Source organism: Pterocles gutturalis, unplaced genomic scaffold, assembly GCF_000699245.1.
Source record: "Pterocles gutturalis isolate BGI_N339 unplaced genomic scaffold, ASM69924v1 scaffold16581, whole genome shotgun sequence".
Taxonomy (NCBI): domain Eukaryota; kingdom Metazoa; phylum Chordata; class Aves; order Pterocliformes; family Pteroclidae; genus Pterocles; species Pterocles gutturalis.
Genome location: NW_010105851.1, coordinates 28,983 through 47,123, shown reverse-complemented (window position 1 = coordinate 47,123; position 18,141 = coordinate 28,983). Strand labels below are relative to the sequence as shown.

Here is an 18,141-nt window from a genome sequence, read left to right as displayed (position 1 = left end):
TGGTTAGTTATACAAAGGCAATTATTGTTTCTTGGTGTGACTATATTAAGGCAGTATTTCTTTAGTAAGATATACACTGTTCCATATTTCTGTGTCTAATAGTTAACACGGTAAGAGGGAATTGAAAAGGAAAAAAACAGTTAGACACACAATGGGAAACAGTTTCCCTAATTGCTAGTTAGAGACCATGAAAGTGGTATTGTAGTTATCAAAAGATGTATTTTAATGCTTTCAGACTGCTGCTGTTTGGGGGCTTTTTGGGTTTTTTAACTGATTCAGTGGAGAATGTGGAGCAGTTAATTTCTTATTTTTCTGGAAGTCTCTCCTTTTAAAGTTGAAGTAGATTGTTAACTTTTTTTTCCCCGCCGAGAATATAGAATACTGTTTTATTTCTGATGTGTTTCCCAGTTGGAGTAGGACAGAAAATGCCTACTGTCAGTTTTCACCACCTGATAAATGGCAGGCGGTGATTTCTTAAGACTCAGTAATTTTAATTGTTGGCGACAGGTCTCCTCTCTGATTACCGGCAGGTAATAGGTGTCCCCCTAGTAAACAGCTCTGGCACAGCCTGCCTGTAGTGGGAGCTGGTGGCAATCTTGGGCCGTCAGGGCTATAAACTGTCACCTGTCCAGGCACAGTGCAGTTTCTAAACTACTACGGATGTTGTAATTGCTATTGCAAATTTTTTTTCTAATTCTAGTTAGACTCTAGAGCTTAAACCTATCCTGTGGCCACGAATATCCCGGGTTTGTTTGCGAGTTGTATTTTGGGGGCTGGCAGTGGATGAAAGCTTCTCTACATCTTTAAAGATATTAGTTGTAATGCCACCAGCAGGTCAGGACTTTATTGCACAGGTGCTTAAAAAAGAAAGCAGGGAATGCCCTCCTTGTTTTCTTTGTGTAATTAGTTTGGATTTGCTTCGTATAATTGACTCAGGATTTGTCACCTCTGTTTCCCTTTCCACCTTGCTGTAGAAGTCTTCAGTGTCTTTTCCTCATCTGTTGCCTAACTCTTTTTTTTTTTTTTTTAACCATTTACAGTCTGCCCAGGAACTGGCATGAAGAATAACCCAATGTGCTGTTAGTGTGTAATGTTTTAAGGGAAAAAAATTAGGTTTTCTCTAGTCTGGGAATGGTTTAGATTTTGTTCCAGAACACTTCTTTATTGGTGTTTAATGTCTGCACGTGGTAGCAATTGCTGGGGGTTGTTTGGGGTTTTTTAAATATTAATAAATTGGCATTTTTGGTAACTTCTTGGGAATCTTCTGTGTTAACTATCAAAAGGCACAATATGAAGATGAACTCATTTTTTTTCCTCTCGTTCTCACAGAAGTAGCCATGGGGTGCATTAAAAGCAAAGAAGATAAAGGTCCAGCCATGAAATACAGAACTGATAATACTCCAGAACCTGTTATTTCCCATGTCAGTCATTACGGATCAGATTCCAGCCAAGCAACACAGTCACCGTCAATAAAGGGATCAGCAGTTAATTTTAATAGTCATTCCATGACTCCTTTTGGAGGGCCCTCTGGAATGACACCCTTTGGAGGAGCATCATCTTCATTTTCAGCTGTGCCAAGTCCATATCCTAGTACTTTAACAGGTGAGTGTTACATAAAATTATTACACTATTTTTATTTTTATAGCTTGAGAGTCGTATTCAAAATAGTACAATGATCCCTTGCCACACAGAAATAAATTGCAAATTTAAAATAAATTGCTTTTTAGGGATTTCTGATTTTCAATATCTTTACTGTTCATATTATAATTCAGCTCATATTCACTAGTGACCGGGGCTTGGGCTTGGGTCTTTTGGTTTTGGGGGAGACAGTTAGGCTTACAGCACACACAAATTTAAGATTTATTAAAGGCGCTGATGGGAATAGTTAATAAAATTGTGTTGGAAGTTCTAAGCTGTTGAAGGGATGCACATGGGATTATGGTTTTGAACTTTTGGAGAGAGGTGCAGAAGAAAAACACTTCAAATTCAGGGAATTGGTATTTAAAACTGATTTTCAAACTTGATTAACTGTTACTTGTATTAATGCAACATTGAATCTGTTTGTTGTGGTATATGCTGTGTAAATTACTATATGAACAGTGTACGTGAAATGAAAGAGCAGAGTTCTTATTCTGGTGGCCATATTAAAACCAAAGTTGAAAATATACAAATAGAATTTACAAGGCACAGAGACCTTCTTGGCTGAGATATGAAGTCTCTGAAGATACAGCATTTAAAAGAACATGCACCTTTATATCAAAATCTTAAAACTGCATTACAAAAACATTGATTTTGTGCACATGGCTAATTTCAGTAGTTTTGTTGGATATTTTTGAGAGGAAGCTGTAATTTATTCTTTTTTTGAGAGAGAGAAGGAAGAATAATTTATTCTAGAAGCTTTGCACAGACACTTCACAAAACATGCTAAATAATTCCTTATTAGTGTATTTCTAGTTTTTCCACAAACCTCTAGTGTTAGCACAATTACAGTGCTTAAATGTTTGCTTCATTACAGTGGCATTTAAAATCTTTTAAACACAAGAAATTTGAGATCTATGAAAACCCACTGTGGCCTTGACATTAAGCAATTCAAGAAACCAAATATGAATTGTCAGGTAATGATCACGTCGTATTCCCCTTTTGAGAAGTCATTAAAAACCAAATAATTAAAATAAGCATCTGTCCTGTCTCAAAATTTTTGAGTCAGCTCTGAATCCCTGTTTTGGAATAACATATTTAGAAATGAAATAAGGACAGCATTTCTTTTTATTCCTTAGCTCCACTAAGGAAAGTTTATCATGCTTAAAGAAATCTGCATCTCCTCCAAGAACCTCTATATATTTCTTCTTACTAGATCTGGTTCTTTGTTCATGTGAGAATATCCAGGACTGCATGCTGTCACTCCTGGGTATTACCAGACATCAGGGATGTAGCCCCTCCCCAGACACCACAAATCCTTTACTGCTAAGACCAGAAGGGATGTTCTCTTGCCTGTCCCTGAGAGATTTCTCATGAAAAAATAGTCTAATATCTCATCAATGTGGATTCGGTTATCAGCAGGCAGGCTGATTTTGATTGTTTTGCAATTGGGTAAAATACTGCATATGTAATTACTCCTCCTTGTTTTGTAAAACCAGCCCGTCCACAAACAAACACACTTAAAAAAAAAAAATAATTGTACCAGCAGTTGTTTGGTACGTTCAGAACTGATTTGCAGATCAATCAAAATTGGGTAGTTTTGTGAATGAATAAGATGATGAACTTCATCTGGCTGTAAGCTTTCTGTATTTGTGACAAATAGAACACTGGACCACATTCTGTGGCCCTTTGTTTCCCAAGAGAGGAGAATAGATGGGCTTGTCAAACAGGACATAACTGTCAGTAGTGCTTATCCAGTCCATCAGTGTTGTCTGACAAAAGGATGATACGGTTGTCATCATGGTCTGTAGTGGGGTTGAAAAGAGCTGAGCCATCTTTTATTGCTCTAGAGCAGAACATGAGAAGAAATCTGAGTTAGTCACACTGCTCCTATATTACACATGCTCAGTCATCAGATACTTTGAATTCATAGAATATTACTGAAAATCAAAACAGAAAAATAGACACTGTTCTTGCCTTCCATGAAGCTGTGTAAGCACTAGTGCTCTGTAGTCCTCATGCTGAAGAAGAAAATAAAGTCTTCTCTCCAAAACCAGTCCTAGATTAGAGGATGGGAATACTGACCTATTGAAAGGATAACCTTTCAGGGAAACGTTATGACCACAAATAGCTTGAACAGCTAAACTAGATTAACTTGCAGTGATTCACAAAGAAAACAGCTGCAAGAGATTTCAAAACCATTTGAGCAGTATCTGTTTCTTTCTGTGCTGATGCTGTTCTCCTGAAGTATTTTATTGTTCTTTGCTAATAAATGACACTTGAGAATAAAAAGAGGTTTTATGGTAGCTGAAGTGTTGAAATCAAAACTTTCCAAGGATTGTGTGTTAGCTTTTCCAATTCTTTCTTTAAAAATAATTAAGAGTACACAAATATCGACAATTAGTGATAATTCTCTTACTATGTGGTTTACATATGACTCCATTACTTTGACTAGTGCTACACTGTCTAGAGGAATTAATATCCCTCTTGTTCCCACGTTAGTATCTTTCTAGATGTTGTACAGCTTGTTTCAAAGTTCTTGGGAGTCTCCCAGTTTCTTTATATGCAGTTAAAAACTTCTGCAATGTTGTGACTAGAGAGTATTGATTTTCCTCATCTGCTGAAGAATTCTCTGGGGATGGTTTATTTCCGTAACATTTGGTTTCTGTTTGTGCGAATATGGTATGTATCCCCACAATTTTCTTGCTCCGTGTGGTAGTTTCTGTCATCAAAATAATGCAGTAATATAGTAATGCAGGCAAAAATTGTTAGAACTGTGTTGATTTTTGAGTTAGATTAGAAACTGTTAACTTCTATGGAATATTCTAATTCATTTTCAGTTTGTAAATCACACTTCAAAAAAACCCCCTCAATTACTCTAACCTCCTGTGGGGATTTTTTGTTCTGTTTTTCCTTGAGGAACTGTAAATTCATTTCCAGCTGGGGCCTGTTGAGACACTGTAATCACAGGAAGAGACTAAATCAAATGAAAATATTTAAGTGATTAGGAGCTCTTATGTCAGAAAATGTACATTGCAAAAGCATATTAGATGTAGACAATGCTCGTTGCGTTATGTATTCTTCTGTTCTGATCACTGTCATGTTAATTGTAAGATCTAAAATTAGATGTAACATGTTTCTGTTGGTGATTTTCCATGTATATCCTGGTACCTATATGCACATGTTGTGGATGTAATATTATACATTTAAAAATAGTTTATTTCTTGGACTGTCTTGAGGCTTCCTAAATGTCCATTAGACTGTGAAATAGCATTTCTAGAGCTTAAAAAGTCTTTTTGAATTGCTCATCTACAGTTTTCTATTTTAACTTTCTTATGGTGCATAGTTCTGTATTTTTGCTCGTAGCTTGTACATCTCATATAGACTGTTCTCCTTTCCCTCTTTCTCTTTTAACCCAGTTTTGTAGAGCAGTTCTTTTAAATATAGAAAATGTTTTCCTACTCTAAGTACAGCAGCCTCCCTGACATCCATCTCTCACACACGTATCCTGTTTGTGGGACTTGCTCAACAGCGTGCCCTGTACCAGAAATGGGATGGGGAAGAAAATTCCTTACAGTTGGTGGAGTGCAGCTGCTCATCCCATGAGATATCTCGGTCCATGTTCTCTAGAGTAATTTACTGATGGATCATTCTCAGCAAGGGTCTTCTTCACTGATGGGGAGACTTGATGGAATTAAAAAAAATTAATTGGTCCTAAAGCAGCGAAATGCCTTTGTCACCAACAGAATACTTCTATTTCTGGTTCAATTCCTTGAGTAGGTCTTGATGTGTAACCCCAGAAAGTTGGGAACACATCAGTTATTTATAGCTAAGTTCAACAAGAAACTACTTCTGTAAAAATTACTGGCTGATGGTTCACTGTTGTGGTGTTGTAGGATCTTCTAGAATTGCATTTCTTAACAACAAGCTAACTTAGTAAGGAATACAGCTTTTTTTACTGCTGATGTTTTGTGTAGGTTTCTGTACATAAGTGCTCTAATTATTAATGTGCTTCCAGTGATGTATCTAGCTGCATTTTGTGGTATGGAAGCGTATTTTTAGGGTGTCTGTTTATAGGCTTTCCTTTGTCTTAAGAAATGAGCTGATTATTGATCCAGCTTCCAAAATGAGATACAGCCCAGAGTGTTCAGTTGCTTCCAAATCAAAATCAATGAGTTGTTACATGGACAAGTCCTTAAATCAAGTGTTGCAGCATTACTGCTATATCATACAGATTTTTTTCTTTTTCCTAAGGTGGTGTTACTGTATTTGTGGCCTTATATGATTATGAAGCTAGAACTACAGATGACCTTTCATTTAAGAAAGGTGAACGGTTCCAAATAATAAATAACACGTAAGTGTTCTCATTCACAGATTTCACTTGATTGTTGTTGCAAATAAACAGATCCTCAACTCTTCTTGAAATCTGTGTATCCTATTTCAGTGAAGAGTAGATTGGGTTTTTTGTTGTTTGTTTCCCCCCCCCCCCCCGCCTTTGAATGTATGCAATCTTCAATAAGCGTGGGGTTAAAATATTGATACTGGTAAGACAACAACATTCAGGCTGATGTCAGGTTTGGGTGCAGATGTAGAACTGTAGTGACTGGGACAGCCCCAAGCCTTCTCCTCCTCAGTTGGTTGGAAAGCATCCTTCCACTCCCTGCTGCAGCAAAGCACATGTACCCCTCTGGGGATGCAGAGGTGGAGATGAGGGCTGTCTGACCCCATCTCAGGCTCTGCACCTTGCAGGTTCTCTCCGACAGGTTTCAGATGAGGAGGTGGGAGCAGCCAGCACACTTCACCTCGAATACCATAAGCAATTGTCGTGTCTGTAGGCAGGGACTTCTGGCCGTAGAAGTGCATCTAGCTGCCCTCCACAGTAAATCCACACTCAGATAGTTGAGAAGTAGTTTGATGTTCTAGTTCATTGCAGCAGCATTTCAGTATTACAGCCTGATTTCTAGAAGTCTAGTGAAAAGAAAATAGTTTGTTCACCTTGGAGATTTATTTACATGCGGCTTTTGTCTGCAGTAATAGTTCTAATTCACACCTATAGCAGTTTTCATTCATACAGTTCCCTAACTTTATTAGCTGTCTTCCTGCTTCCTTTGTTGCTCACTGTCAGTGTACAGGCAGAATGATGTGGGAAAGGCAGAGGAAGGCTAGAGAACTGGGAAGTTTGTTTACACATCTCTGCCATAAGACATTTTGTTGCAGGTTTGCATTTTGCATATATAAATTACTTTTACATTCAAAAACCCCCAAAAAACAAACAAACAAAAAACCCCAAAAAAACATACCAAAAAATCCTTCAAAATACGAAATTCCAGCAAGAGGCACTCGTGTTGCTTACAATGAAAAGAAAAATATATTTAGGTGCAGTGCAAACTATTTTTGATGCCTTCATAATTAAAATAGTATGTTACCTAAATTTAACCTACCTTTCATATGTGAGGGTGCTATAGCTGCTAGAGAACAATGTATTGTTTATATGTGGAAGATGTAACTGATGTTGCATTGCAGGGAAGGAGACTGGTGGGAAGCAAGATCCATTGCTACAGGAAAAACAGGCTACATCCCAAGTAATTATGTAGCTCCTGCAGACTCCATTCAAGCAGAAGAGTAAGACATTGTATCCTGTCAATCTGTTCTTATTATCCGTCCTACACTTTGTACCCTGTGGTGATGCTGTTCCTTTAAGTCAGTACATGTAACATTTAAGGGTAAAGTAGGATAATACTACTAGTTAAAGGATAGCAATGCTACTTGGATGATATCAAAGGTATAATTATTAGCAAGTGTGATGTGGACACTCATGCAAATGTGTTATGTGTGCTTGCTATATGTAGCGCTAAAGGAAAAAGGATGGGAGAATGCAATAATGAAGATAAGAGCTGGGAGACATGCATTGTGTTTCATCTAAAGAAAAAATGGATGGTTTTTAGTTGAAGAGTTCACACGCCGTCAGCTCTAGGTTTTTATTCTAATTTTTGTTTGCCAAACCCTGATTCAAGATCAGCTGTGAACTTGGTAGCACCTAATCTTACGTTCGAAAAAAAACGCATGTGTGGACAGTTATTGCTAATCTATTAATCTATAACAACTTTTTGGTGACAGAATTGTTAGGCACACTAAGGACTACTGTGAATTGGGAAAATTGTATTGCTTTGGGTACCAGTACTTCCTGCATTTATTTACAAAGATCCCAGAGCGCTTACAGAATCGCATAAAGTTACTCAGGGAACTGTGAGTTGGGGTACAGTTTCAGGTTATACTTGTTCCAAGGGATTAATTGTATTTGTTGTAGTAGAAATACAGAGCTCCGCTGCTCTTGCTTCAACATACAGGCATGGTACTGCCAATAAGCAGTTCCCTGATACATGATCTGTGCTCTTCTGTTTTTGCCACTGCACTTCTGGGAAGAGTGCCCAATTTCCAACATGTTTCCTTAATCTCAAACTGAGATTTTAGCATGTTGCTGCTGCTCTCACCTGGCTCTTTGCTATTAAAAAGTGATTGCATCAAAGACCCGCTGTTATTTTATGCCCTTGAGTTTCAGCAGCTTCTTCTTTTATTGATTTAAAAAAAAAAAACAAAAACAAAAACGTTGAGGGGTTGGGTTTTTTTTTTTAAATTATGCAATAAAAGCATGTCGTCATTACAGCTGCGGTGGTGGTTAAATGGAAACAATGGCCCTTTGGAAACCAAGAATGAGGTTTCTGCAAAGAAAGTATTACTCCTAAAGACTGGCAAAATGGGGTGGTGGCATTTGTCATAGGTTTATGTGATGACTGGAGGTGACAATGAGGGGTGATGAGTGAAGAAGCTTTTTCAAATTGACTATTTTAAAGAACCACTGCTAATTTTATTAAATACCACCACAGCATTTGGAGTGGAGTTCATTTGTTAGCCCTGGGCTTTGATAGCGTTTATAGGTTTTGTGTTGTGACTACGGTTGGAATTACAAGTGCAAAAGCAATACACGGCCCCAGATTGCTAGGATTTTTTAAAGTGCTCTAAGCCTGAAGGCATTTATAGCAAAAAGTGCTTGTGACAGGATCTGACAGGATCCATATTATCTGTGTGGCTTTTGAATGATGTCATAATATAAATGTTTAAAGCTCATTTAAAAACTCGGGTAAACCCTACTATTATTTTATAGGTGATTAAATAAAATAACACTTTATGATATAGTTTGTAAATTGTGATAGTAGTCTGGGAAGGAGGCATTTTCATGTGAAGTAATTACTAGGGTTCAAATTTGCGTCAATAACGTAGGTTGCATCCAAATTGTCTCAAATATATATATGCTCATATCCACTTCTAACTTAAACAGTCAAAGGCAAACACAATAAAAGTCAGAATAAATTTCAAATTCCCAAGTGATTGCACAAGCCCTTCTGTTCACAGGCTGACAAAATGAGCCCTCCTTACCTACAGTTTTCCCCCACAAAGTGTTCCACCTGCGAAACCATTGTTTTGCAGCAGTTTCCATTGCTGCTTTTCTTCTTCCAGCACTCATTAAGCCAGATTTGCTTGATGCTATGACGGTCCCAAATGAAAATGTTTGAAATCATCTGTGCATCACTTTGACTCCTGAGGCACAGAATCAAAGTCAGGTATCATTAGAATTAACTGTTATTCCAAACACTGGGGATTCTCTGGGAAGGGGACCTTAAAATTATCACTGGCTCAGGACAGAGCTATGTGCGGGCTGTCCGTCAGGATGAGCACACTTTGGGAGTATAAAAGAAGAAATCCGGTTTGTGAAAGAACTTAAGGAAAGAAAAAATGCAAATGTTTTAGAACATCTGTGTACTTTGAGTATCAGAAGGATGCAACAGAGATGAAGTGTTACTCAGAGATAAATGATACCTACCACAGGGTTGTTTCTAAATCATTGGCTTTTTTTTTTTTTTTCAAGTGCTCCCACCACTGAGGTACAGAAGGGCAGGAGGCAATAGAAGTTGAAACAGGAGAGGTTCCAGCTGGGTATAAGAAGAAATCTTTTTATCCTGAGGACTGCCAGGCAGGGGCACAGGTTCCCAGGTTGGCTGTACAGGGTCCATCTTTCCAGGTTTTCAACGCCCTGAACAGCCAGGTCTGATCTCACAGCTGACCCTGCTTGCAGGAGGAGGCTGGACTAGAGACTTCCCAAGGGCCCCTTCCACCCTGACTGAACCTGTGATCTATTGATATTTATACACACCCACTTTGCATTAAATGTTGTTTTTTAACATATGGCCGAAATTTCATACAGAACGTCGTAATTTCATACAGAACGTCGTTACGGCTGCTGCAGTGTTTTGAGTGTGTTACCAAAGTGTGTCATCTGATTCAGCATGACCTGTGACCTTCTTAACCAGAAGGAAGGTGTTACTGTTGATGTCCATTGTTAAACCATCAGAAAAACACAATATTTGCAGATAGAGGCGTCTTTACGTGTATTTTGCAACCCATTGAAATGAGAGTCTTACAGAAATAGGTCATCTTAATCTTTTGATTATATGGATGTCGTTACTTTTGTTGATCTGTAACTGCTTTGGGATATTAGTAGTCGGGTCAATGCTTGAGATTTCTGAATCTCTTATTTACATGATTACCAAAGCATGGGAAGCTTTTCCTTACATATGTTTCCTTTAACATTTTCTAGGTGGTATTTTGGTAAGATGGGCAGGAAGGATGCAGAAAGGCTACTTTTAAATCCTGGGAACCAGCGTGGTATTTTCTTAGTAAGAGAGAGTGAAACCACTAAAGGTATGTATATTTATGTCTCTCTTCTCCCCCCGCCCCTCCCCCAAGGTGGACATAATGACCGTTTCTATGTCTGTCACATTACACGTATGCATGTGCACACGTGTGTGTATAATGACAGTTGGGGAGATATGTTGAATATGTTTTTAAATTTTTGGTGAAGAACCAAGTCTGACTTGTTTCCTAGGTGCTTACTCCCTTTCCATACGTGACTGGGATGAGGTCAGAGGTGATAATGTGAAACACTACAAAATCAGAAAACTTGACAATGGTGGATACTATATCACAACCAGAGCACAATTTGAATCTCTACAGAAGTTGGTGAAACACTACAGAGGTAAGCCCAAGTTCTAGTGTTCCAATGCTACCATGTGCCTATCATGAGGAAGAAAAACTCCATTTCTAGCTTATTTTTTAAACTCACAATTATAAAATTTCTCTTTTATTTTGACAAACAGTAAATGGACTAGTTTTTTTTATCAACATTAGGATGTTACTTTTAATGTAGTCTTGCCCCAGTGACAAGTTTAACGACAAAGCTTATTTTTCCATTTTCCAGAACATGCCGATGGGCTGTGTCATAAGCTAACAACTGTGTGTCCCACTGTGAAACCACAAACACAGGGACTAGCAAAAGATGCTTGGGAAATTCCTAGAGAGTCTTTGAGGCTGGAAGTTAAGTTGGGCCAAGGATGTTTTGGTGAAGTGTGGATGGGTAAGAGCTTAATGTGACACCTTCCGGTTGTTCATGTGAATGTTTTAATAGTATTTTAAGTAAATCTGTATTGGGATGTGGAAAGATAATGTGATAAAGAATTGAAGATTAAAAGTACCAATTATGATCAGTCACATAAAGGTAAAAATAATATTGAATGTAGTTCTATTTTATAATTATACCTTTAGCTAATGGAACAGCAGCAAAAAGTTTCTGCAGAAAATATCTTCAGTATTATAGGAGAGAATAAAATCTAATTTGTTTCTCTAGGAACATGGAATGGAACCACAAAAGTAGCGATCAAGACACTAAAACCTGGTACAATGATGCCAGAAGCTTTCCTGCAGGAGGCTCAGATTATGAAGAAATTACGACATGACAAACTTGTTCCACTGTATGCTGTTGTTTCTGAGGAACCAATCTACATTGTCACTGAATTCATGACAAAAGGTGTGCGACAGAATAGTTTGAAGATACTGCATTTAAAAGATTATTTAAGATCCCAGCAACAAATTAAGTATTTAATTAATGTTAGATTTAAACTGATTGGAGGACAAGTGGTAATTTTGATTAAATTAAAAGGAGCAATGCTTGACCTACTTGAAGTAGTTCTCATTTAGATTGTGGGTGGAGGCATGATTTTTTTTGCACGTCTGTGTCACCCTTGCTAATCCTTCAAGTACAAGATTGAGGTTTTTTCTCCTTAATTTTTAGTTTGTACTGCCTGTTACTTTTAAATTGGATGGTATAGCTGGGACTATCATTATGATGCCTGCCTGTAGACAAATCATGCTCACAGCAACAGAATCAGTTAGGTTTTGGGGTTTTTTTTTTCAGTTTTTCTTTTGCAGCAGTGTAATAGTAAATTCTAAAAAGGTTTAGGGGTTTTTTTCCAGACTCCCTCCTTTATCTTCTTGTTTTTCAGACTTTCATACTTCTTCCTTTGCTTTAGATCATTTCCCCCTCCCCCTGCTGCTGAAACAGATTTAAAGATTTAGGCTGAATGTAGAAATAAACATCATAAGCATATTAGCGCTAAGTAGCAATAGATTTTCAAGACAATTATTCTAATTTCATAAAATGCAGACTTCTGTTCACCTCACTGAGAAATTTTGCTATCCTGGTAAGAAATAGAAACAATGTTAAAGTCCAAGAGATTGGCTGCTTGTGTCCAGTACTCTGACACAGATATGTGGGGTTTGTTTTTCCTGTTTGGATGGGGGTTTTAAGCATTAAGCATCGTATTAGTTTTAAAGGTGGAAAGGAATAGAACCTATAAAAAGTTCCTTCTGTGGTGGTGGTGTTGTTCCTAAATAACACTAGACAGTTTCTCTGTCAGATCTTAAAGCTGCCATGCAAAATCACAGAATCACAGAATGTTAGAGATTGGAAGGGACCTCGAAAGATCATCTAGTCCAATCCCCCTGCCGGAGCAGGACACCTAGATCACACATGAACGCATCCAGGCAGGCTTTGAATGTCTCCAGAGAAGGAGACTCCACACCCTCTCTGGGCAGCCTGTTCCAGTGCTCTGTCACCCTCACTGTAAAGAAGTTTTTTCTCATATTCAAGTGGAACCTCCTATGTTCCAGCTTGAACCCATTGCCCCTTGTCCTATCACTAGATGTCACAGAGAAGAGCCTGGCTCCATCCTCCTGACACTCACCCTTTACGTATTTATAAACATTGATTAGGTCACCCCTCAAAATCAGTTTTCATTGTTCAGAAATCATGTTTTTGCAAGGCATTCAGAAAAAAAACAAAAGTGCTTTACAGCATTCTGCCTAAGAAAAAGTAAAGATTAAAGCTGGAACTGGGATGTTACCTTGCAACAGCAGAAGTAAAGAATTGGAAAAGTACTTGCATGTTTGTCTAAGTTTTGCATTCAGAATGCCATTGGAAGCCTCTTTTTTTCATTTGAAAAATTTCTCACATTTTACCAAAAATCACAAAGCCTCTTTGGTGGTTCATACTTGAAGGTTACAACTTTTTATTTCCTTTTTTTTTTTGTCTTTTTACAAGGAAAAGAGGCATCTTAAGAACTACACAGTACCCAATTTTTTTTTCCATGTGGACAGGTTACTAGAGGTCGGCATGAAATCTTTGCTCCTCTTTGTTCCTTTGAGCTTATGAACTAAGATGAGAAAAAGTCTGTGCAAACACACACAACAAACAGCAGCAGCAGTGTACCACACTTTTTCTTTCAATGCAGCAAGTGACTAAAATCACAGTGGAGGTATCTAATTCACAGCTACAGCCATGAATCCACCGCAAGATCTGCAGTTCAGTGGTTCTTTTCCCCACCATCACTACTCTTGTAATTTTGTCCTTGTAATTTTGACTGTGATGAGACTGTGATGAGGCTGAGTTACCAGTCTTCCAGTTTCTTAAGAACAAGATAGTGTTCCTGTACCCTTATGGCATGATGACACCTGTAGGGATAGCTGTTATGTCAGAGACAAAGTTTTACCACACATTAAAAGATTCCTGTCTTAAAAGGAGCGCAGGTCCTTGGAACTGATTGCAAAAACTACTCATGTTGTAGTGTCTGGACACAACAGTATTATTTAAACAGGAGAAGATAATATATCGTAAAGAATTGAACATACTTTTGTCTTCCTCTGTAAGGAAGAAAAAGCAACAAAATAAAAGCGACAATTTCAGAATAATTTCTGTAGTATATAATTGGAGATGGCAGAAAAAATTAAGTAATGGATAGAAGGTTTTTTGTTCTTTAATTAAATCTCACTGTGGAAAAAGGTCCAACTAGGAAGGGCACTGATACCAGGAATACTGGGGAAAAGCCTTATGTATTGCCATATAACCATCAAGTGGCAGTCTCTTTTATTGTGTTTGGTTATCTGAGCTATTTAAATGGATTCCAAAATACTTGGATAAAACTTGTACTAACTAGTTATCAGGGCAGAGTCAACTACAGGCGTAGTCATTGAGTCCTATATTCTGTTAAATGATGGGTTTTCAAACACAGATTTTGGGAGATGAATGTGTAAATCATGATGTCTAGGAAGAAAATCTCATTCTTTTTTTCAGGTCAAATTAATGTTTTGGTTTTTTCCTTTTTTTCCCCAAAATGTGTAATTTTTTTACAGGCAGCTTGCTAGACTTCCTTAAAGAAGGCGAAGGAAAATACTTAAAACTCCCACAGCTGGTTGACATGGCTGCTCAGGTACATTGTATAAACCAAACAAAACTGTATTTTGTGCTTAGAGAAGAGATCTAAAACTATATAAGATGTCAAATAAACATAAATATTGACCACTCAGGCCATTGTAGGCTGTTCTGTCCTACATCTTCTGTTGTAGGTTTGTAATTTGTCAAAAAGAAACAGCCTTGTTCCCAATCAGCAGATACTGTATAGCCAGACACACTCTAATCAGTGCTGTCACAAGCTCTTGCTATGCTGTACTTCCTGTACTTACACAATGGGCTAACATAAAGGGGTACAGCTAATGCTTGGGAGAAATGTATACAGTCATGAAAAAATAATCTTTAATAAAACTTTATTTTTAAGATTGCTGATGGCATGGCTTACATTGAAAGAATGAACTACATCCACAGGGATCTCCGGGCAGCTAACATTCTTGTAGGAGACAATCTTGTGTGTAAAATAGCAGACTTTGGTTTAGCAAGGTTAATAGAGGACAATGAGTACACTGCAAGACAAGGTAAGACTGATTTATTTACTGAATAAATAAGATCAATTACCTTCAAATTACTTAGAACTATTACATTTAGCAGAATGTGTCTGTGTATTCTATCTGCATGAATAAAAATTATGCATATAAGTGTGCTTTCACAGCTATGTTTAGGTGTCATGTTCACCCAAGTGCAATTTTAGTGAACTTTTTAGTGTTCAAATTTATCTGGCAGTTTGCTTATCTTTTCCAAAAACATTTTTAGTTCTTCTTTTCTTGGGTAAATTTGCTACAGTTTGAAGAGAACTGAGATTCCAGAGGTTGCTCATCAGATTGTGAAGATCATCCCACTTTTTGAAACATATTTAATTAAGAATCCCAGATGTCTTAGGTCCTTCCAAAAATTGTAGGCAGTAGTTGCTGCCCTAGTTTGAAACTGGTTTCCAGTTTGGAATATTAAAATACTAAACCGCCTTGAACTTGTCAACAAAGCAAAATGTAAAAATTTGAGTGCTATATTCTTTTTTAAATATTTTGAAATGTAAGCAAATGATGCATAAGCAAGGTAAATTTGAGTATCTGTCTTCCCAATGTTTGTAGGAGCTAAATTTCCAATTAAATGGACCGCTCCAGAAGCAGCATTGTATGGTCGGTTTACAATCAAGTCAGATGTGTGGTCATTCGGAATTTTACTGACTGAGCTGGTAACAAAGGGGAGAGTGCCATATCCAGGTAAGAGAAAAAAAATAGATTATTTTTTCTTTGTTGTATTCTGCGCTTCTGAAGTTACCTTTTGTACTTTTTGCCTTCATTCAGAGCCCACAGCTGACAAGCAGAGACAAAAACTTAGTCATGCTTCAGTGGTTCCTTTGTTCACAAAGTTACTTTGTTTTATTTACAGATTAACTCTCTCATGTATTTTTAAAGTGTTTTAAGATAGTAGCATTTGTAAATGTGACTGATAGTTCATTTCAGATTAGTGGGTATCCTGATGTTTTCCTATCTCTCTGTTCCTGAAATTTCTACTTTTGACATTTTCCCAGGCTACAGTAAGCCTCAGTATAGTGGACCTGCTAGACCCAGTTTTTGAAACTAAACATATGTAACATATTCGGTCAGATATTTTGCTGTTTCTGGAATTTGCAAGGCAGTTCTGTTAGCTATAAAATGCCTTTTCCTTGGCTTGATTTCAAATTAAGTGGTCCTTGAATGGGACCTAAGGCAGGCAGAAGGTGTTTGTGCTTGACACTCCTTTTTGAAAGGATGAGCCCAAGGCAGTGGGCAAGTATACAAATGAGAAAGCATACAAATGGCAGAAGGACCAGGTACTGAGGAATTACCAGTGTGATTAAATAATTGTCAGAAAACATATTTAATGCAAAATGTAACAAATTCATTCATCATAAAGTGAGTTCATTAAAGGTTCTGTTATGGTGGATTCATGTGCATTGCAGCTGGAGAGACACTTGAAAAACTTTGGGAAACTGTTCTTTGCATAATGCCATTTAGAGCTAAAATGCTTTCCTTTTAGGGATGGTGAATCGGGAAGTTCTGGAACAAGTGGAACGTGGATATAGAATGCCTTGCCCACAAGGCTGTCCAGAGTCTCTCCATGAGTTAATGAAACTGTGTTGGAAGAAGGACCCTGATGAGAGACCAACATTTGAATATATACAGTCTTTCTTGGAGGACTACTTTACTGCTACAGAACCACAGTACCAGCCTGGAGACAATTTATAAGCCAACAGTCTATATAACATGCACAAATCTGCCAAATGTAAAAGACTTGCAAAGAATTCCTGACTTCTATAAGGAATCAAAGGAAAGAAAATCTTCGCTACTTTGCATGCTCTTAATGGCAAACTGGAATTTCATAATGCAGTTGCACAAAACCACTTTTAAAGTGTTATAATCTAATTTACCAATGACATGTTTTTATTTTTTTTTCTTCTTTCACAACTTATTTTCAGGGTCCAAAGGAGGTCCAAAGGAAGCTTACTGAAAATACAGGGTAGAAAAATGAGTGTTGGTGTGAACAGTAGCAGAAGACCCAATATTTCAAATCTTTTATTTTCCCAACATTTGATAATCATTCTACTACAGAGGGAATTGTCTGGAATTAGTGATCTTGGGGTAGGACATTTTTAAAGCAGAAGAACTTTGTGGGACCAAGCAATTCTATTCCAGTTCTGTAAAACTCCCTGTGTTCAAAATTACATGTGTGTGGCCTCCACCCCACCCCCAAAAAAGATGGTACAACTGTGTTTGGTATATAGTCTTGATCTATAAGCTTCCTCTTGCATGGACTTAATTAGGGTAGGCAGGTTAAAAGAAAAATTGGAACAGTGAATGACAAACTTGATCTACATGGTAGACCTCAATAGGGAAATTAGAAAGCATAATGCACTGTGTTAATACTTGTATAACTGGAAAGTAGCAGGAGAGATTTTTCTTTTTTTCTTTCTGCATAGCTAATTAAGAATAATGAAGGTAACTAGAAAATGAGGTAATATTTTATAAAATTGTATTGATAACATATGATGATTTGAACTTGAAGCTATGTAAAATACAATCAGAGGGGGAAAGCCTTTAATCTTTTAAGCTCCGATCCAACAGCGATCTTTTGTATGGGAAGACTACCTGAACAAATCTCGCTAGGGAAGCAATGCTGAAACTGGTAAATGGCCACTTTTTAGTCCTTTTTCAGAGACAGGTTTGGTACTGTTGTGTGTGGCTTATGTGTGTTAACAAGGGTGGGTGCCACAAATGCTAACTGTCACTAGTTCAGGGATTTGATTGCACTTTTGCTTTTCTTAACTCTTAAGACACACTTACATGCAGTTGCTCTTCCCACTTCTGCCCTTCCTACAGAATTATTTAACTAAACAAAATAAAATGTGAAAGTTTAAAAACTAAAGGGATAAAATATATTTAATATTGTCCAAGTATAGTGACATTGAAATTTGCTGGCATTCAGCCCAGCTGACACTACATCTAGATTTATTTTTTTGGCTACTGACATATCAAGCAATAACATCATGTCTTTTACTCAACAATTTGCATGAGGTTCTTGAATTTCTGATCAAGCTTATGTACTTTAATTTTGAAACACTAAACTCTTATTTAGCTACCAGGTTGGAATTCATATTATCATTGTAAAGCTATCCAACAGATGAATTTCAGAAAAGCTGATAATATAGTTCTGGTACTCAACATTCTGCATGGGTTTACACTACATTGAATCCAACTACCAAACAGATCTTTGTAAGGACAGTGCCATCGTTTTTCATTTTCCCTTGTCATCGCTCATCACCTGTACTTCTGTGGTTATCAAATTTTAAAAGGGCTTTATGTAAGAAAAACAAAATAAACACACAC

The 18,141-nt window shown here is 37.4% G+C and overlaps 1 protein-coding gene across 1 annotated transcript; it reads left to right on the top strand.

Annotated features, from left to right (window-relative positions):
• The first annotated feature begins 1,332 nt into the window (after nucleotides 1-1,332).
• Nucleotides 1,333-16,599, top strand: YES1 (YES proto-oncogene 1, Src family tyrosine kinase). Its single transcript, XM_010087560.1, has 11 exons — nucleotides 1,333-1,602; nucleotides 5,893-5,992; nucleotides 7,162-7,260; nucleotides 10,292-10,395; nucleotides 10,580-10,729; nucleotides 10,952-11,107; nucleotides 11,378-11,557; nucleotides 14,218-14,294; nucleotides 14,640-14,793; nucleotides 15,364-15,495; nucleotides 16,295-16,599. The coding sequence occupies exons 1-11, from the start codon at nucleotides 1,338-1,340 to the stop codon at nucleotides 16,501-16,503; spliced, it is 1,626 nt and encodes a 541-aa protein (XP_010085862.1). The 5' UTR covers nucleotides 1,333-1,337; the 3' UTR covers nucleotides 16,504-16,599.
• Nucleotides 16,600-18,141: the final 1,542 nt, after the last annotated feature.